Source organism: Mesoplodon densirostris, chromosome 17, assembly GCF_025265405.1.
Source record: "Mesoplodon densirostris isolate mMesDen1 chromosome 17, mMesDen1 primary haplotype, whole genome shotgun sequence".
Classification (NCBI taxonomy): domain Eukaryota; kingdom Metazoa; phylum Chordata; class Mammalia; order Artiodactyla; family Ziphiidae; genus Mesoplodon; species Mesoplodon densirostris.
Window position 1 is genome coordinate 14,222,037 of NC_082677.1, and position 18,370 is coordinate 14,240,406.

General features: G+C 35.2%; 1 protein-coding gene across 2 annotated transcripts in view; it reads left to right on the plus strand.

Moving 5' to 3' along the window:
• COG6 (component of oligomeric golgi complex 6) overlaps positions 1–18,370 on the plus strand; it is a 61,370-nt gene that overhangs the window by 10,486 nt on the left and 32,514 nt on the right. For both annotated transcript variants that reach the window (XM_060080144.1, XM_060080143.1), the window contains exons 5-13: positions 3,120–3,231; positions 3,600–3,682; positions 4,063–4,133; positions 7,281–7,374; positions 12,130–12,258; positions 12,337–12,428; positions 14,259–14,323; positions 15,440–15,531; positions 16,980–17,097. In XM_060080144.1, coding sequence (XP_059936127.1) covers positions 3,120–3,231; positions 3,600–3,682; positions 4,063–4,133; positions 7,281–7,374; positions 12,130–12,258; positions 12,337–12,428; positions 14,259–14,323; positions 15,440–15,531; positions 16,980–17,097 — 856 coding nt within the window. The remainder of the gene's footprint in view (positions 1–3,119; positions 3,232–3,599; positions 3,683–4,062; positions 4,134–7,280; positions 7,375–12,129; positions 12,259–12,336; positions 12,429–14,258; positions 14,324–15,439; positions 15,532–16,979; positions 17,098–18,370) is intronic.

The window sequence follows — 18,370 nt, forward strand, 5'->3', positions numbered from 1 at the left end:
AGGATTTATTTTGCACAAATATACATGTAAAAATATAGAGTATATGTGATACATATTCTTTCATTGCCTGGTAAAAAGTTAGGAGAAAGCAGGGGGAGCATCACATCTTTCTTCTTTCTTCTTCTTTCTTTTATATATGTAAAACTTAAAGAAGAAAATTACAATCAGATATAGTTTCACTACCCAGACATAGCCACTGTTAACAGTTTGGTGTATCTTCTCCCAGAGTTAGTATGTGTGCATAGTTATATTTTACTTCACTCACTTAAAATTTCATGTTCATTTTCCTATATCTTTTATTTTTAAAAAACATGTTTTTTAATGTGGTATTGTATTTTTTCTTGTGAATGAACAAGCATTCTTAAATTATCAGATATTGTTTCCATTATTAAACATAATGGTTTGGTAAATGTTTTTAAATCATTTTGTGCATTTCAGATTATTTTCTTAGGATAAAGTCCTAGAATTTAATTGTAATTAAAGAATCAAATGGTAGAAATTTTAAAACGTATCTTCATACATATTGCCTAAATTTCTCTCCGGAAAGGTTATGCCAGTTTCCACTTTCATCAGCAATATATGAGAATGTCTATTTTATTAAACCCTGTAGACACTAGATGTTGTCATTAAAAACAGCAATTTTATAGGTGAAAAATGGTATCACACTATTTTAATTTACATTTCACCGAATATTGGTAGATCAACCGTTTTTTCATTTTGTTTTGCCATGTATATTTCTTTGCTTTTTTTTGTTTTGGTCTATATCTTATGCCTCCCCCCCGCCCCCCCTTTTTTTTTTTGCTAGCTTTTTTCAATTATTTTGAAATTATTTGGTGGAGATGAGTTTAGAAGTTAGAGTTAAAATATGACAGGGGTATATTTTCAGGGAAAAAAAATACCACAAGATTCATAAATCATGTTCTGGGATGGTTTAAAAGAATCATTATAAAAATGAAATAATCTGTTTATTTTATATACTCAGGCAGTATGTGAATACATGTCCTAAAAATTCCTGTGTATGTGTAAAGTTTCTTTTTAAAAGTACGTGGGGTTGCTGTACATATTTTTCTGTGACTTGTTTTTTGCACCTATAAAGTGCCTTATAGATAATTTTGTGTAAATACCTATAGCTCGACCTCATTTTTTATTTGCTGCATATTATTCCACAGCATGCATTTGCCATATTCACTTATGTTTTATATAACTTACATCATATACAGTGATTACATGAATACACATCAAATACTCTGAGAAGTTTTAATTTACAATAACCATTTATATGTTTTATTTTAACATTAATTTCATATACTTTTAATTTAGATACTAAAAGCCCTCCAAAAGTTACCATATTTCATTTGTGTTGTACAGTAAGGCAGGGTCTACCTCATGTCTACCTTTTGTCACCTCAGACCCTGGCTCAGGGCCTTTACACCTTGGAGGTAAGTATTTGTACTTGATTGTACAAATACTCCTCAACTTTGTCAAGAATGGTTGTGAAATTTTACCTGGGAAGACTATATATGGTAAAACTAAAGAATAATGTGATTTAAATAATATCTTGAATTTACAGTTGATCCTTGAGCAATACGGGTTTGAACTGCACAGGTCCACTTATACGTGGGGTTTTTTTCCAGCTAATACGTACTGCAGTCCTACACAGTCCATGGTGGGTTGACTCCTCTGGTGCAGAGGGCTGGCTGTAAAGCTGAATCTGGCTGGTGCAGGTTTTCCATTGCACAGGGCAGGGGGTTGGGGGCTGGGGTCGGCGTCCCTGACCCCCACGTTGTTCAAGGGTCAACTGTACTAGATTTAGTTAAAACAAAATGAACCAATAAAGCGACGAATTTTCCGTTGTACGTGATAAATTGACTATAAAGATCCAAAAGAAACTCTCAAAAGGTTTTCATTGAAATGGTTAATTTGTATAGTCTCAGGGAATTTTATGAAGTGTTAAAATTGCTTTAAATCCTGTATGATAACGATTTGAGCTTTATCTAAAAATATAAAACAAAACCTGTTTAGGTAACTTTTAGTTATCAGCATCAGTATTAATAAGATGATTAAGGACATAGGCTATTTAAATCTGTATAAATTTAATTAGGTGATTTACATTATTTGAGAAAAACAGAACATTACTGCCACCTGGAGGACTTTTCCTTTCTAACCTTCTGTGTCATTCAGCAGGAGCATTTGACTGTGAATATAAAACCTCACAACTCAAGAGTACAAACAAAACAAAGATGGCATGCGTTGTACTGTCTGTTCAGATAGGGTTAATGTTTATCTTTGTTCAGTTTCATTTGAATATTGTTAGATTGTAGAATATTACTGCCCTGTGAATACTACTAGTGAAACACTTATAATTTTATTTATATATCTTCAAATCTAAGATCTAGAAGGCAGGGATGTTGAATTTCTGCTCTTGTAGTTTGTATTCCTGACTTGCCCTTAGATGGGATCCTGCTCAGTCCTTCAGGTCCCTGCAGACTAGAGTGTGCCTTTTGCTAATTGTCAGCTAGTCCGGATAGGTTGCGTTCGGATAATATAATTGAAAAGACTTTTTTTTATTATGATCGTATGCAGAAAAAGTGGGGAAGGGAGAGTGGAAGAGTGATTTTTTTTGAATTAATGAGGGATTACTAAATGAATTCTTGACTACTATTTCTAACCTAAAATAAAAAAGTAATAGACCTGATTTTTGGTTGTTGTGTACTTCATGTGCAAGCTTCAAAGGCTTAGGATTTTTTTTAGTGATTGAGAAGAAATTAACTGGCATATTTCTCTTCTGTAAGATAACTTTGTTTTCAAGAGGTGAACTATGCAAGTACACCTAAGTGGCTAAGGATTGTAATACCCGGACCATTCATGAACTTATTTCTTCTTTTGCTTAATGATTAATCATTTTACTGTGGCTTCTACTGAGGTAGAACAATATCAGCCAATTTTATCACCTACATGCCTGATGGGCTTCTAATATTTGAGGCAGAAATAAGGCTTTTGAAGATATTGAGACTCTTCCACACCTTTGTTTTAGAAGTTATGTCAGATGTAACTTGTTTTAAAGCTATGCAAATGCATAGTGTGCTTGATTTTTTGTTGCCTTTTTTAAAATATTACAGTCAAACATTAGAAATAAGAGCACAAGTTGCAGATGCCTTCTTATCCAAGTTCCAGCTGACTTCTGATGAAATGAGTCTTCTCCGAGGTACAAGAGAAGGACCTATCACTGAGGTATTTTGCTTTCTGTTAAAATCACTTAAAGCATAGCAGTTACAGATGTTATAGAGAAATCACTCTTTTTTAAGGCTTTATTTTACCACCTAAAATTTTTTTTGATTTAAAAATGTTTTTAAATTTAGCAATTAAGGTGCATATTTTAAATTACCTTATTTTTCAGAGCAATACATATACTGTTTTTTGGTTGTTTTTAGAAGTCAAAGAGTACAACATGGCTTATTATAAAGAAAACCTACATCACCTACTCCACTCCTTCCCATCTCTAAGTCCTTTGGCAACCATTTTCAATCTTGTTAATTGCTTCTTTTGTAAATTCTGTATTCTCGATCTATAGTTAAAAAGAATATGCTTTAATTTTAAAGGATTTTTTCAAGGCATTGGGAAGAGTAAAACAGATTCATAATGATGTCAAAGTTCTCTTGCGTACAAACCAACAGACAGCAGGGTGAGTAGTCTTTTCAGTTCATGATTGTGTTACCTTTTATATTTCCAAAATTTAACGATTTTCTAGGTTCTTAAAGTATATGACATTATGACATTTTGTGAAATAGAAGTTTAATCTTTATGTATCTTTGGATAAGGAGAAAGTTATACCCTGATACGTTTAGAGTAAAACAGCAGTTGGGTATCTAAGTGATGGTGTTAAACTTGGCGACATTTAATTGTAAAAATTTACTGAAAAATCATTCCACAAGATGATAAAAAGTTAATAGGCTATAACCAAATCACTCTGTAATTAAATAAAGTGATTAGGTTCTTAGATGTATTCAATAGCTATTGGCTAAAACTTTTTAATAAATTATAATAAACCTTTAATGTTTTTAGTTTAGAAATTATGGAACAGATGGCCTTGCTTCAAGAAACATCTTATGAAAGACTTTACCGGTGGGCTCAAAGTACGTGATTTCTTCTATGCAGTCTAGATTCATGAATATTAGTGTTTGATTTTGTTATTTCACTTAGTCTTTATTTGATATCATTTTGATCTTAGTAATCAAAAACTATTTTTAAAAAGAAAAACTTTATATTTGAACATATTGTCTTTGTATGTGTCTCATAAACATCTACTATCATTCAAGCACTGTCTATGATTAAGGATGGGAATAAAAAAATAAAGTCAGTATTTCTGCCCCAGATTATCTTAAAGTTGATTAGACGTCTCTTGTTATTTACATGTAGTAGTTACTACAACTATAATAAATGGTGAGTTTTTCTATTACTGCTGTAACAAATTTAACACAATCTTAATGGCTTAAAATAACACAGATTTATTATTTTATAGTTCTGTAGTCAGAAATCACCATGCTAAAATTAAAATGTGGGCACAGCTGCATTCATTTCTGGAGGCTCTAAGGAGTAGCCTGTTTCCTTGCTCATTCCGTTTGTTGGCATAACTTAGTTCTTTGAGTCTGAGGACTGAGCTCTGAGTTGCCTTGCTGGCTGTCACTGAGGGTCTTTCCCAGCTTCTGGAGGCTGCCTGCATTCTTTGGCTTGTGGCCCCTTCCTCCATCTTCGAAGCCAGTAATGGGTGGATGGAGTCACTTTCTCACTTTGAATCTCTCCTGCCTCCTCTTCCATCTCGTATCTCTAACTCTTCGGCGAGCCTTTTTTACTTTTAAGACCTGTATGATTACCTCGGACCCACTTGGGTTATCTGGGAAAATGTCCCTATTTTAAGGTCTGTCACCTTAATTCCATCTGCAAAGTCCCTTTTGCCACGTAAGATGGCATATTCACAGGTTTCAGGGATTAGGGATCTTTGGAGGACCATTGTTTTGCCTATCACAAATGGTTTATTTGCTTTAGATTTGCCTTAAAATGTTTCAGTAGTCTGTTCATAGAATTGCCTGTTAAAAACAAAGTAGTTAAGACTTCAAGAATGGAACATGTGCACAGGATTTTTTTTTTTTTTTTCTTTTTGCGGTATGCGGGCCTCTCACTGTTGTGGCCTCTCCCGTTGCGGAGCACAGGCTCCGGATGCGCAGGCCCAGCGGCCATGGCTCACGGGCCCAGCCGCTCCGCGGCATATGGGATCCTCCCAGACCGGGGCACGAACCCGTATCCCCTGCATCGGCAGGCGGACTCTCAACCACTGCGCCACCAGGGAGGCCCCACAGGATATTTTAATAGATGTTACCAGCTGACTGTTGGAAGGAGTTGGGATTAAATCCAGTTAACCAGTATACTTGTACTTGACTGTGAAAAACCTTATCTGTTTCAGATGATTTACTCTTTATCTCCAAAACTTGTTTCTTTTTTTTTTTTTTAATATTTATGTACGTATGTATGGCTGTGTTGGGTCTTCGTTGCTGCACGCAGGCTTTCCCTAGTTGCGACAAACGGGAGCTACTGTTCGTTGCGGTGCGCGGGCTTCTCATTGCGGTGGCTTCTCTTGTTGCGGAGCACGGGCTCTAGGTGCGTGGGCTTCAGTAGTCGTGGCTCGCGGGCTCTAGAGCATAGGCTCAGTAGTTGTGGTGCATGGGCTCAGTTGCTCCACGGCATGTGGGCTTTTCCCAGACCAGGGATCGAACCTCCGTCCCCTGCATTGGCAGGCAGATTCTTATCCACTGCGCTACCAGGGAAGCCCCCAAACTTGTTTGTTTTTCTGCTTCTCTTGTTTGCACTGTTTACTCCTATTTGGAGTATGGTCTGGCTTTCCCTCTTTATATCCAAATCCTACCTCAGTCTTCAAAGTCAGGCTTAGGTTCTACATCTTCCTGGAACTCTCCACAACTACATTAAATCATAGTGGCTTTTCCCATCTCTGAACACTAACTGCTGAATATATTTATTTGGTATTCAATAATTTACTACTCTAACATAACTTTACTTTTCATATATGTATGTCTTAGCTCTCCAGTTAGATTTCTGTTTTCATAAAGGCAAGGACATTGCCTCATATTTCTTTGTGCTCCCATGACGTCTAACTTGGAAGTTCCAGACTGACATTCTGACTCCTAAGGACTCTGGAGTCATCGTAAGATAGCTCCAATCCCATACACATGTATGTTTTTCTCAGTCAGTGTATGCCAGAAAAATATACTGCTAGCGTGAGGTCCTCATATTCCAAAAGGTTGGGAACTTCTGAACATGCTCCAAGTTTTTTGAGCAGAGTAGACATTTAATAAGTATCTTATAGATAGGACAGTAAAATAAAGAACATATTGGTGTACAGTTTTTTTAAACAGTTTAAAATCTAAACAATTTTGAAATTATAATCTTAATACTATATATTAGTTACCCATATAAACATTTTAGCAAACTCCTTGAAGATTGCTCCCAAGGTAAGGAATGGGTAATATATGTTTAGTACTCCCTTCCCTCCTTGACATTGCCATGTGTATAGCAGTTATTTAGTGCATGTTTGTTCATTGACTGGTTTCTTCAGAACTGTAGTTTTTTATAATAATAAAATATGTGGGGACTTCCCTGGTGGCGCAGTGGTTAAGAATCCGCCTGCCAATGCAGGGGACACGGGTTCGAGCCTTGGTCCAGGAAGATCCCACGTGCCGTGGAGCAACTAAGCCCATGCACCACAGCTACTGAGCCTGCGCTCTAGAGCCCGCGAGCCACAACTACTGAGCCCGTGCGCCACAACCACTGAGCCCGCGTGCTGCAACTGCTGAGGCCCGCGCGCCTAGAGCCCGTGCTCCACAACAAGAGAAGCCACCGCAATAAGCCCGCCCACCGCAACAAAGAGTAGTCCCTGCCCGCTACAACTAGAGAAAGCCCATGCGCAGCAACAAAAACCCAACATAGCCAAAAAAAAAAAATATATATATATATATATATATATATATGGTATACCAGATAGCAGATGTGGGCATTTGAAGTTATATAGGTATTTAAGCTTACATTTTTAGTTTGACAGCATGAACTAGTTTTTGATTGGCATGTTCTCTAGGCTTTTCCAAGCATTTTTTTAATACAGTATTTAGACTCTGGCTGTACAACAGACATAATAAAGACCTAATTTTAATTTAACAAGTGTTATAATGTTATAATGATTATATAACACAATAAGTGTTATAATGATTTTTCAGGTGAATGCAGAGCATTGACACAAGAATCATGTGACATATCTCCAGTACTGACTCAGGCAATGGAAGCCCTGCAGGATAGACCTGTCTTATATAAGTGGGTGACTTTTTCCTAATTAAAAGAAAACAACAACTTACTTTTACTTCGATAATTTACATTGACTTACAGTATTATCAAATTCATATACAATAGTTTGAGCAATATAATAATTTACAGTGATGTTTTTATCTCGGTACCATTGGGGCATCAGCTTATTTGCATATTATTACTTGCTGTAGAGTGCAACATGGAGATGAAAACCAAGGTGTCCCTGTATCTAGACTACCTCTTACTTGTGTAGAGGCTAAGGGCTTTTCCCCAATCTGTCATCTCGTTAATGACCTAGGAATTGTATGTAACTAAAACTCCTGTATCAACCCTGCCCCGGAGAGAAGGTCGAATAGACTGACAAATAATAATTGCCCAGAGATGAAAAAAGAAAATTTAAAATTAGAATTCCATTAGTAGGGCTCAAGAAAGAAAGAGTGCGGGTATTTGATCCTGTAAGTTATGTCAGCCAAGCGCTATGTGATAATGCTTTGGATAAGAACTTTATGCATTATTAACTTACAAATTTTTTATTCTGTATTTTAATTTTCTTTTACTTTTCATATAAAATAGACGTAAATACCTTTTTACTTTTAATGCCTGGAATAGTATGGAAATAGGAAGACCAAGTGGGGAGTTAAAATTCAGGAAACAGAAAGCCAGGGCATTACTGCATAGGCATTAATCCTGCTCTGAGCCATGCCTTTCATATGCTTATGTATTTTTAGAGGATTTCCTTCTTACTCTGTTTTCTGATTGGAACATTACTTGTCCTGTAATAAGGTTCCAGAACACAAATGCTGGACAGCTACATAAAATAATAACATCCCAGTGCTACTTACTGAGTACTCACTATGTGTTAAGCACAGTTCTAAGTGCAGCAGACTTAACATCAATAAAACATTGCCTTCAAATTGCTTTGTTTTATTGAACAAATAAACAGATCCACTTTAATGAATATATTAATTGCTTTTCTAAAAGTCAACTCTCAAGTGCTTTGTGGCTCAAGTAGTCTGTGGTGGGGAAGGGGGTGAATATTAGAGGAAATTCCCCTCAGGAAGTAGGTATGAAATGACTTCTTAAGGTTGATAAGCATTTTCCAGGACGAAAAGGGAGGAGAGAACATCCCAGGTTGAGGGAGCAGCAAGTGCAAAGGTGTGGATTGAGGAGGAACATGCACCTTTAGGAAACTGCAAAAGCTTGCCCTGGCTGCTGGGTTAGTAGCGGGAGCTGGATCATAATAGCCCTGCATGTTCTGCAGGTGCCTGTCATAAGCTGATGTTCACTCTTGACCACCAGCGCAGCAGAGCTTATCGACTTCGAAATTTCTTTCCCAGCTTTTTCACTGTAAGGTATTGGTGGTGTTTGATTATGAGTTTTTTGGTACTTAAAACATTTGATGTTTGTTTAATAATGTGTAACATTGTCCACAGATTCATAATTGTTCACAAGGTTAATCCTTTTTAAAAAATGCCTTTGTCTGTTTTGGGCATCTGAAAAGTTCAGCTGACTTCTACCATATAAACATATTTTTTCTAAATTTTGATTCTTGATCAACACTTGGAAAGGAGCAATATTGCATAATGGTTTAAAAGGTGAGCTCTGAGTTAGATTTTTTGATGCACCCATGCACCTTTATAAGCTTCAGTTTCCTTGAGCTGTAAAATGAGGATAAAAATAGTGCCTGTCTTGCCGGGTTGTTGGGAAGATTAAATTAGAATGTTCCCATAAGGTGTTTGCCATAATGCTTTGCTCATCACAAAATATTAGCTATTATTTCTATTTTGAAAGGAGATATACTGGAAAGTTTTCAACTAAAGAGAAGTGTATTTAAGGCCTGCACGACAGTAGGGCAAAATGCTTGAAAGACAAAGAATAGAACTAAAATAGGCAAAGATTTATCTCCAGAGGACACACAGGGGATGGGGGCGGTAGTGCAGTACGGAAGGTTGTAAGAAGCATTTGCGGGTTGAATGGGGAAGAGGGAGGATTTTAGTGACAGTTAAGTACCATAAGATGAATGCTAAGAAAGAGAAAATGGGCCTTTCATCTTAAGTAATCACCTATTTCCAAAAGTGGTGGTTTCTTTAAATTTAGGGAAAACTTAATAGTATATCATGTTAACCACCAGATGGCACTATATGAACTTGATTTAAGTGATGTGTAAAAGCTTCACGGTTCATTATTGTGTCTCGCATGTGTAAGTATCACGTACAAGAAAATGTCAGTTATTGAAGTCTTTGGGGAAAGTTGCCATACTCAGTTTTTCTTAGGTATTATATAACCAAATGCTAATGCATTATTGACTTTTAATTAATCAAGTACAGAAGTTTCTTCAAAAAGAAATTTATTACAAGTAGAAATGAACAAATTGATGTTGTCTTCTTTGCATTGGTAAACCTTCAGCATATAAATTATTAAAGAACATAGTAATGTGTACAGTGCTGATTTTTCTTCATTTTTTTATTTGTTGCATTTCTTAGAGAGGTTTCTACACTATTTTGTCTTTTAATTCTTTTTTGGACAATTTTTTTCATCTTTTAATTTGCTTTTTGACCAGAATTTTTTTCTGCTATGGCTAGATATAAAAAAATGGAGATTTAAATTTTTATTTTAACTAGAGGCATTTTAGAATATTTACATAATTTTAACAGTCACCTTTGTAAAGCTACGTTTTCAGTTTTTGACCTTTGTTGGAAGAGAATCCGTTTTGGTCAAAGAAATTTTCTTCTGTCTCTGGGAAAAGATGTTTCATGTCTTCAGGTATCATTGAAGGTTCCTTTTAGTTCATGCTGTTCTTCAAATTATATCTATTGCAGGAAAATAAGCATTAATATTGTTTATTTATATTTTATAGTAAACAGATTCTGGTGTTTGTTAGGCTTTTAAAATTGCCCCTCCCCCATTTAAAATGCCAGTGGATTCACTGGTTTCTAATATAACTTGTGGTCACAGTGAATAGTCCTAGAAACAGAAGTTACATTGTTTCTGTTTATTACATAGCCATTTGGGTCCAGAGGGTGAAGATTAGTTTTACATATTTAAAAAGTTAAAAGTTTGTGAATTTCGTGCTGTCTTAAGGAGTTGTCTGATCACAAGTCATTTCATGGAATTGATGATCATTTAAATCAGGGGTCCCCAACCCCCGGGCCGCAGACCGGTATGGGCTCTCGGCCTGTTAGGAACCGGGCCGCACAGCAGGAGGTGAGCGGTGAGCGAGGGAAGCTTCATCTGCGGCTCCCCGTCGCCCCCATCGCTTGCGTTACAGCCTGAGCCATCCCCCCCCCAACCCTTATGTGGAAGAATTGTCTTCCACGAAACGGGTCCCTGGTGCCAAAAACGTTGGGGACCACTGATTTAAAGGAATGCATTCTTTACCCTGAACATTTATAATTTCAGAGCATGAGGCAAAAAACAGAAATAAGCATTTTGGTTCTAATTTATTTTAAAAAATAGAAAGTGAATGCAAGGCAATTGTGTACTTTAGCAACACTTAGCTTGATACTGCGTTTTCATCTTGACGTATATATCTGGTATGTCACTGCAGGGAATTTCAAAACCATTTCTTTTTAACCAAAACCAGAAAACCACAAACAACCATAATCTGGTTACTAGTGAACAGTCCTTTAAAAAGGTTCAGAGTCCTAAAAATTTACAGCTATTGGTTACTTCACTACACTTTTATTTAAAAATATTCCATCTTCCAGATTTCTTATGTTAAAAAAAAATGTGGGTTTTTCATTAAATCAGTAGCATATTAAAGAAAGCAGTATAGCCTAAGAAATTCTTCTGGAAACCTTTGGGAAATTTTGATAACTTTAATTTATATGTAAGGTAATGAAATAATTCTCAACATTTAGTAGAGTACTGTTTAGGGATTTAAAAGTTAATTGGTCTAGAATCTGCTGACATTGGACTATGAAAAAAATATTTTGTTTTCCTATGTAGTTTTAAAATACAACTTTCAATTGGGCATCGGGTGGTGATAATGGGAAACAAAGGCTGATTCTAGTCGAAGAAACAGTTACTGTTGGTAACTCTAAGCCATCCTATAATTTGATCCCAAATTGTCTGATTCTTTCATTCAAAGCTTTTCTTTCCTACAAATTCCTCACCTTTGAAAGTCTTTTTTTTCCCCCAACCATAATTGATAACTTGTAAATATATGTAAAAGTATTTGCTCTGTATGCATAGTTGTCAGTAAATTTAAGGAACATATGTTTAACATTGGAGTCAAAATAAGCTTTTAAATATGAATAGTATATTTTGGACAAATTTTGATGGTAAATTTTGATAATATTGAATAAATATAAATGAGAATTTTTTTAATGTAGAAGGAAAAGTCTTATATTTTGGATTGCAGAGTTCTAACTGTAACCAGCCTCTGAGAACTAGATATTAGGCCTTATGTGTGCAGTGGAATGTCATGTTTTGGACAAGGGGGCCACTGAAACCTGAAGAGTCCCGGATTTCCATCTTGTCTTGATTTTTACTTTTACCAAATCCCCTGCTCTATCCCTTATTGCCACTGCGTCTGTTACTGATTCCAAATCCCAGCATTCTTTCTTAGACATAAAAAGATGCACCTTTAGGTTGAATTATCATTATGATAAAGTTATTTCATAAATATTTTTTGTTGTTTAAAACAGTATTGCTTGAGAGAATTGTGTAAAAAAGCTTTAGCTATCTTAGAAAGTGCATGAATAGTTTGATGTAACCATTAGGAAGAAAAGCAACTGTTTGTTAATAACTTGTTTCTTCTAGGTATACCTTAGATGAGTTTGGAACAGCCAGAAGAAGTACAGTTGTTCGTGGATTTATCGATGCTCTTACAAGAGGGGGCCCAGGAGGTACACCTAGACCCATTGAAATGCACTCCCATGACCCTTTGAGGTATAGTAGTCAGACAGTATTGGAGTATTCGACGTTTTTCTGAAGGAAATCTTTACTAACATTTAGTTTTTTCATTAGATATGTAGGAGATATGTTAGCTTGGCTCCATCAGGCTACTGCTTCTGAAAAAGAACACCTTGAAGCTCTCTTAAAGCATGTAACTACACAAGGTGGGTCCTCTGATTGTTACCGCTCATGCCTAGATCTAGTAAATCACGCAGGACTTCTCTGTCTCTGTTCTTATTGCTGTTTTCTTCATGGAGATAAACTCTTCACACTAGGTGATTTAATAAGCATCCTAATTAATCTTCCTGTCTCTAGTTTCCCCCTTTTTCTGCTGATAGACTTTCTTTTCCATCACTTTCATTTTGTCACACAACTGATCATATTTTTATACTGGACCCTTGGGACCTTTCCTTGTAAGCCTAGACCCCTCTGTTCACTTTTAAGGCATCTCTGGAGTGCCTGGCTTACATTATCTCAGCCACCATCCTTTAAAGGCAAAAGGTGATGTCCTCTTCATTTTATCTATGCGTACACAGGCTCAGTCAGTGACTGGCTTCAGGTCGTTAAGCTACTACTTCTTTCATTTCTACTATCCAGCCCCTTTTTTCATTCTCATGCGACTATTTTAAAGTTTTTTGAATAATTACCTGTGTACTGGGACTTCCCTGGGGGTCCAGTGGTAAAGAATCCGCCTTCCAGTGCAGGAGACGCAGGTTTGATCCCTGGTCGGAGAACTAAGATCCCACATGCTGCAGGGCAACTAAGCCCGTGCGCCACAACTAGAGAGCCTGCGTGCCGCAAACTACAGAGCCCATGCGCCCTGGAGCCTGTGCACCACAACTAGAGATAAGCCCGCACTCTGCAATGAAGAGCCTGTGCGTCGCAACAAAAGATCCTGCATGCCTCAACGAAGAACCAGCATGCCGCAACTAAGACCTGATGAAGCCAAATAAATAAATAAATAAATAGCTATGTACTAAATGTACCTAAAATTTTGGTCTTGATTTCAAAGAAGAAAAATGATTATTTTTGAGTTGCAAACGTGTTTACAGAATTTCAAATCTTCTTAGTTGTGACCACCTTAAGATGCCTGTTGTAGAAGGGGTTAGTAGATAATTAAGATGCTCTGGCTTTGCTAGGAAGTGAAGAGAGATGTTGTGACTGGTATCACTTACCTATTTTGAATAGCTCAGCCCCACGTCATCCTGGTTTAGCACATCATCTGCAGGAGTGTACGAATGGGTGCAGGACTTAACCTCCTTGTTTTTAACTCTTCGATATTGAGATTAGATTCAACGTATATGATAGGTTGGCACAAAGTCTGCATTTTTTAAAGTTGTTTTCTGTTACGCTAATTACCCAGTTTAAAAGAATGTATTTGTTAAAAGATGTAGGAAAATTTACATGAGAGGTAACATTAAGAAGTGGGAAGAAAATAATTGGAGTTAGAAATAAGTTATTCTGTGGGAATGGCATGAATTCTTCTAAACCTGAGTCTCTCCATCTGTAAAAATGAAGGTGGTTACAAGCAGTTCATGTCAAGTACCCAGTACAGACCTTGATAAATAGTCAATAATCAGTAAATGTCGGTTTTTCCATTAGATTGCAGGGCGTGTTTTCCATCTTTATACCCGTAGTTTGTGTGCTTAGCACTACTGCCTAGAGTAAGGAGTTTGTGGAACGAATGCTAATCCATCTTCACATCACCTCCTTCAGTTAATAAATTGCACAGTCTTTTTTTTCATACATTTACTCTTTTTCACAAAGAAATAATGTTCATTAATCAACAGTCAAATCAATTGATAGGGCTTTAGACTCATATTAATATAATTAGTAATGTCCTAAAGATATTAAACTTAATAAAATATTGTTAATTGTTATTTTAAATGTTTATTAATACCATTAATCATATGTATTAGTGTTAATTTTCTGAACTTATGTGAAGCAAAGTGTAATATGAAAAAAAATTTTAGTTATGTTATAATTAATTGTAGGTGTTGAAGAAAATATTCAAGAAGTTGTTGGACATATTACTGAGGGTGTGTGCAGGCCCCTAAAGGTAAAATATTTTGTTTTTATATATGTTATATGGTAGCTGGTTAAATTAATGACTTATTCTGATTTTAAAGAAACAGCAGCTTGAATTCAGGCCGTAATTTTGTCAGATTAACACAACATAGGGTAATAAAACGCATTTTAAAATAATCATTGCCAATTTTCTATGCAAGAGGTTTTTGTATACTCATATACATGTATTTATGAAATATCATTTTAGCAGATCACATTCGTTGGTATTATGACATACTCCAAAGTCTAAATGTTTTCAAAAGCATTTGTTTATTGAACATCTCTTGTGTATGTACTATTCTACCAAATGCTGCAGAGATGTAAGAGAACCAGAAAACACAATGTCTGTATTTAGAATCCAGTTAGGAAACAAGAAGACACATAAGTTATCAGCAGCTAAATAAGCATAGATGTAATATAATATGTAAGTAAGCACATTCAGTGTGGTTTAGATTGTATTTGTTAATTAGGGAATATAAAGTAAGGGAAAGATTAGTGAGGGATGGATTTGAATTAGAAAAGATTCCTAGTAGTTAAACTTGAGCATATCAAGTTAATCTTGAACTAGATCTGAGATATTGCCCTGGCAGTATTATAATTGACCAAATAGGTTGGTGCTAATTCAAGGTTTATCTGCTTTCCTGTTCTCTAATAGAAAGAAACTTGGTATAGTCGTTTAAAGAGAAGATTTTTTTTTCATTTTTTTCCTTAATATTCATTCATAGAGCAGTACCTTTTCACTGATAATCTGTTTTTAGGAATTTAACAGCTGCTTTGCAATTTAGTGCTAAAATAAATTCCATTATATGCTGGTGAAAAACCTCAAGATGACCTCATTGTATTGATTATTTCTGATAGCAACTGCCTTGAACCAAATTCTGTAGGTAATGGATCATTTTTTTGTAGAGCATATCTGTGCTAAAGTTTCTGTGTTGTTTTACCATCCTCTGTGATTTAACATTCAGAAATTCTTTATTTAGAAGGAATTTTGTGATTTCTGCAATAATAAAATTTAATCTTTTTAATGCTATTCATATCACATGTGATTAATGAAGAAAAGTTACACTTTTAGGAAATGTTTAGTTTTTTCTCACGTGTTTTTTAATAGGTTCGAATTGAACAAGTAATAGTTGCTGAACCTGGGGCAGTTTTATTATATAAAATTTCTAACCTCCTCAAATTTTATCACCATACAATCAGGTAAGTGGAATGGTTAAATGTGCTTGTTAAATCCCATGTGACACTTGATTTCAGTTAGAACACAGTGTAATTTTTTTTGTGTGTATTCTATGCATGACTAAGTGTAACTAGTAGAACCTTCACACCATATGAATCATTATATGCATATTATACATACTGTACTTTTGAGGTCCGTCGTTTCCTTTTCCCTTTCTTCTCCAAGCATAAGTACACACACACACACACACACACACACACACACAGACACACACACACAGCAGTGTAAGTCTATAATATAAGTATTTTTTGAGACCTCCTGTATTAGTAAAAGAGGTCCATGGCACCTAAAGCAACTATATGTTACACTCAGAGTAGGGCATAATTAGTAAAATGTCCTATTCTGGATGTTGACATAAATTCTTCTTTAACATTTAGTTTTCCATTAGTGGTAAAACAGAACGATAGCTTTTTCTCCTCTAAGTAATAACTGTCTTATCTTCTCTAAATAAAAGTGACTTTATAGATAAGACAAGTGGTTCTTAATCAGATAAAATATGATCTTCAACTCCAAAATTTGCATTCATTTTCACCTTGCAAATATCTTTTGGTGGTATACATACACTTGAGCCTTATTGTAGATGTCACTGTAAGACCATGTTATATGTGTAGTTGTGTTAAGTGTTCTTCCAAGCTATGTTTTTGATAGTTTTCGTATTAGCCTATTAAAAAGTGATTTTAAATTACTTTTGATCAAGCATGCCAGTATCAGGAACAGAAGAGTCACTTTCAGTACATGAATAGGAAAATAAAATAGGGAGTTGTTTTATATACATGCTTGTCTTACATTCTGCCAAAAATGAGAAACCCCATTGGATAAGTCTAAGAAATATCCTTGTAATATAATATTGAGAATTATGGAATGTAGAATAATTATTTCAAAATGTTATCAGATTTTTCGTAATTAGTCTAAATATATTGCTATTTAGGTAGCTGTATAAAAATTGAGAAGCTTTATAATTTACAGGTGTGTTATTGATACGGTATAACAGTTTTAATTTAAAAAACTCAGTATTAATAAAAATTATTTTCTCAATAGAGCTATTGATGGAATGGCTTCCTTAAAATTAAAATCAGATCTTCTTGGATAATCAAAACGTGCATTTACTATAATAGAGGAAATATAGAGACATGGATTTGCATATTACAAGTGTTTGTTCTAACCCACTGCTTTTCTAAGAGATTGTGAAATATTTAAAACACTGTAGTTTGTTTTCATTTGTTCATCACCTAACTTAAAAGGAAAAAACCCCTCATTTTTATATGAAACTAGAGTAATTGTTTTTAATTCACAGGTTATATTCTATATAAAACCTTGTATTTAAATCTAGATCTTTTTAAAGAATTCTACTCAGTTAAAGAGCTGGGTTGTTTTGGCCTGTTTTGCAACCTGAAGTATTCTTTGCTTTTAGTGGCATTGTTGGAAATAGTGCAGCTACATTGTTGACTACCATTGAAGAAATGCATTTGCTGAGCAAAAAAATATTCTTCAGTAGCTTGAGTCTTCATGCCAGCAAATTAATGGACAAGGTACGTTTGAAAGATACAATTCTTGAACTATGTGAATGTGAGTTTTTCACATTTAAAAATGTTGTTTTACTGTTTCCATATTGGTGACAGTTTTTTCCCATTCCATTCAGCGTTCTTTTGAGTTCTTCCTGTGAACAAAAAAATTCATTTTGAGGCGGCTTACAGGATGTAGGCTTATAATCTGTTCCTGGAACAGTGTAATTTTGAGTCATAATTAGTGGTAGAATCTCAAGCCCTAGTTTCACTACCATTTTTCAATAACCAAAAATTTGTAATTAAAGCAAACTTACTAAATTTAATAGGTCAGGGCTAAAATGACATACAGATTGGAAAACTTGAACTTTTACCAAATGTTTTTTCTAAACAGCTTACTTAAGTTTGACAGTCTTGGTCCAACTTTGTCCTTATGAAATTTATGTTCCTTTGAGTTATATACTGTAATTAATTATGGAAACAAACAAGGAAACAAAAAACTCCCACAAAAACAAACAACAAAAACCTGAAAGAGTTCTGTGAGAGCTAATATTTTAAACTGAGCATTGTGTTGTGTAGCAGTAAATTGGAAAGACCTTAAGGGATGGGTTTATAATGATCAAATCCTTCTTTGTTTTTATTTCATTATTAAAGAAAGACTCACGTTTTTCAAGGATGCATCACAATCACCATTCTGGCTTTTTTTTTTTTTTTAATTATACTGGTCTATCTGACAGCCTGGTTATATTAGATACAGGTTTGTAGTATAGTGTGGAACAGTCAGTAGCAATCCAATCCAAAGTACATGGTCTGTTTTTACATTCCTAAGCTCAGAGAAGCCTTAATAAGAGTCTGCTTTCTGACCCCCGTGCAAGACTCATATTTTTTTGGAAAAGCAGCATGAATTTGTATAGCTGGAGTATTTCCCTTATATGTTTTCCTGTATCACAGGAAGTTTACCAACAGTCAGTTCTCATTATAGATATGTTTACATGAGTTCTTATTTAGACAGAATTTTTCTAAAATCATTCATACATGATATAGACTTTGAATGTGAACAAACATGTGCTTGCTAATGAGTACAAAGCAAACAATCAAGGTCTGTTGGTCTCAGGTTACTTTTCCTTTCATGGAAAATAGTCTAATAAATCGGTGATTACTGTAGAATACATGTTTTATGAAAGACGTGCCCAAGGTGCTATGCTAGCACAATAAGAAGAGTATGTATAATAATATTCATATACAGAGAGGGAGCTTTCCAGAGAGGGAGTTAATAAGAATTGAACTTGAAGGACATGGG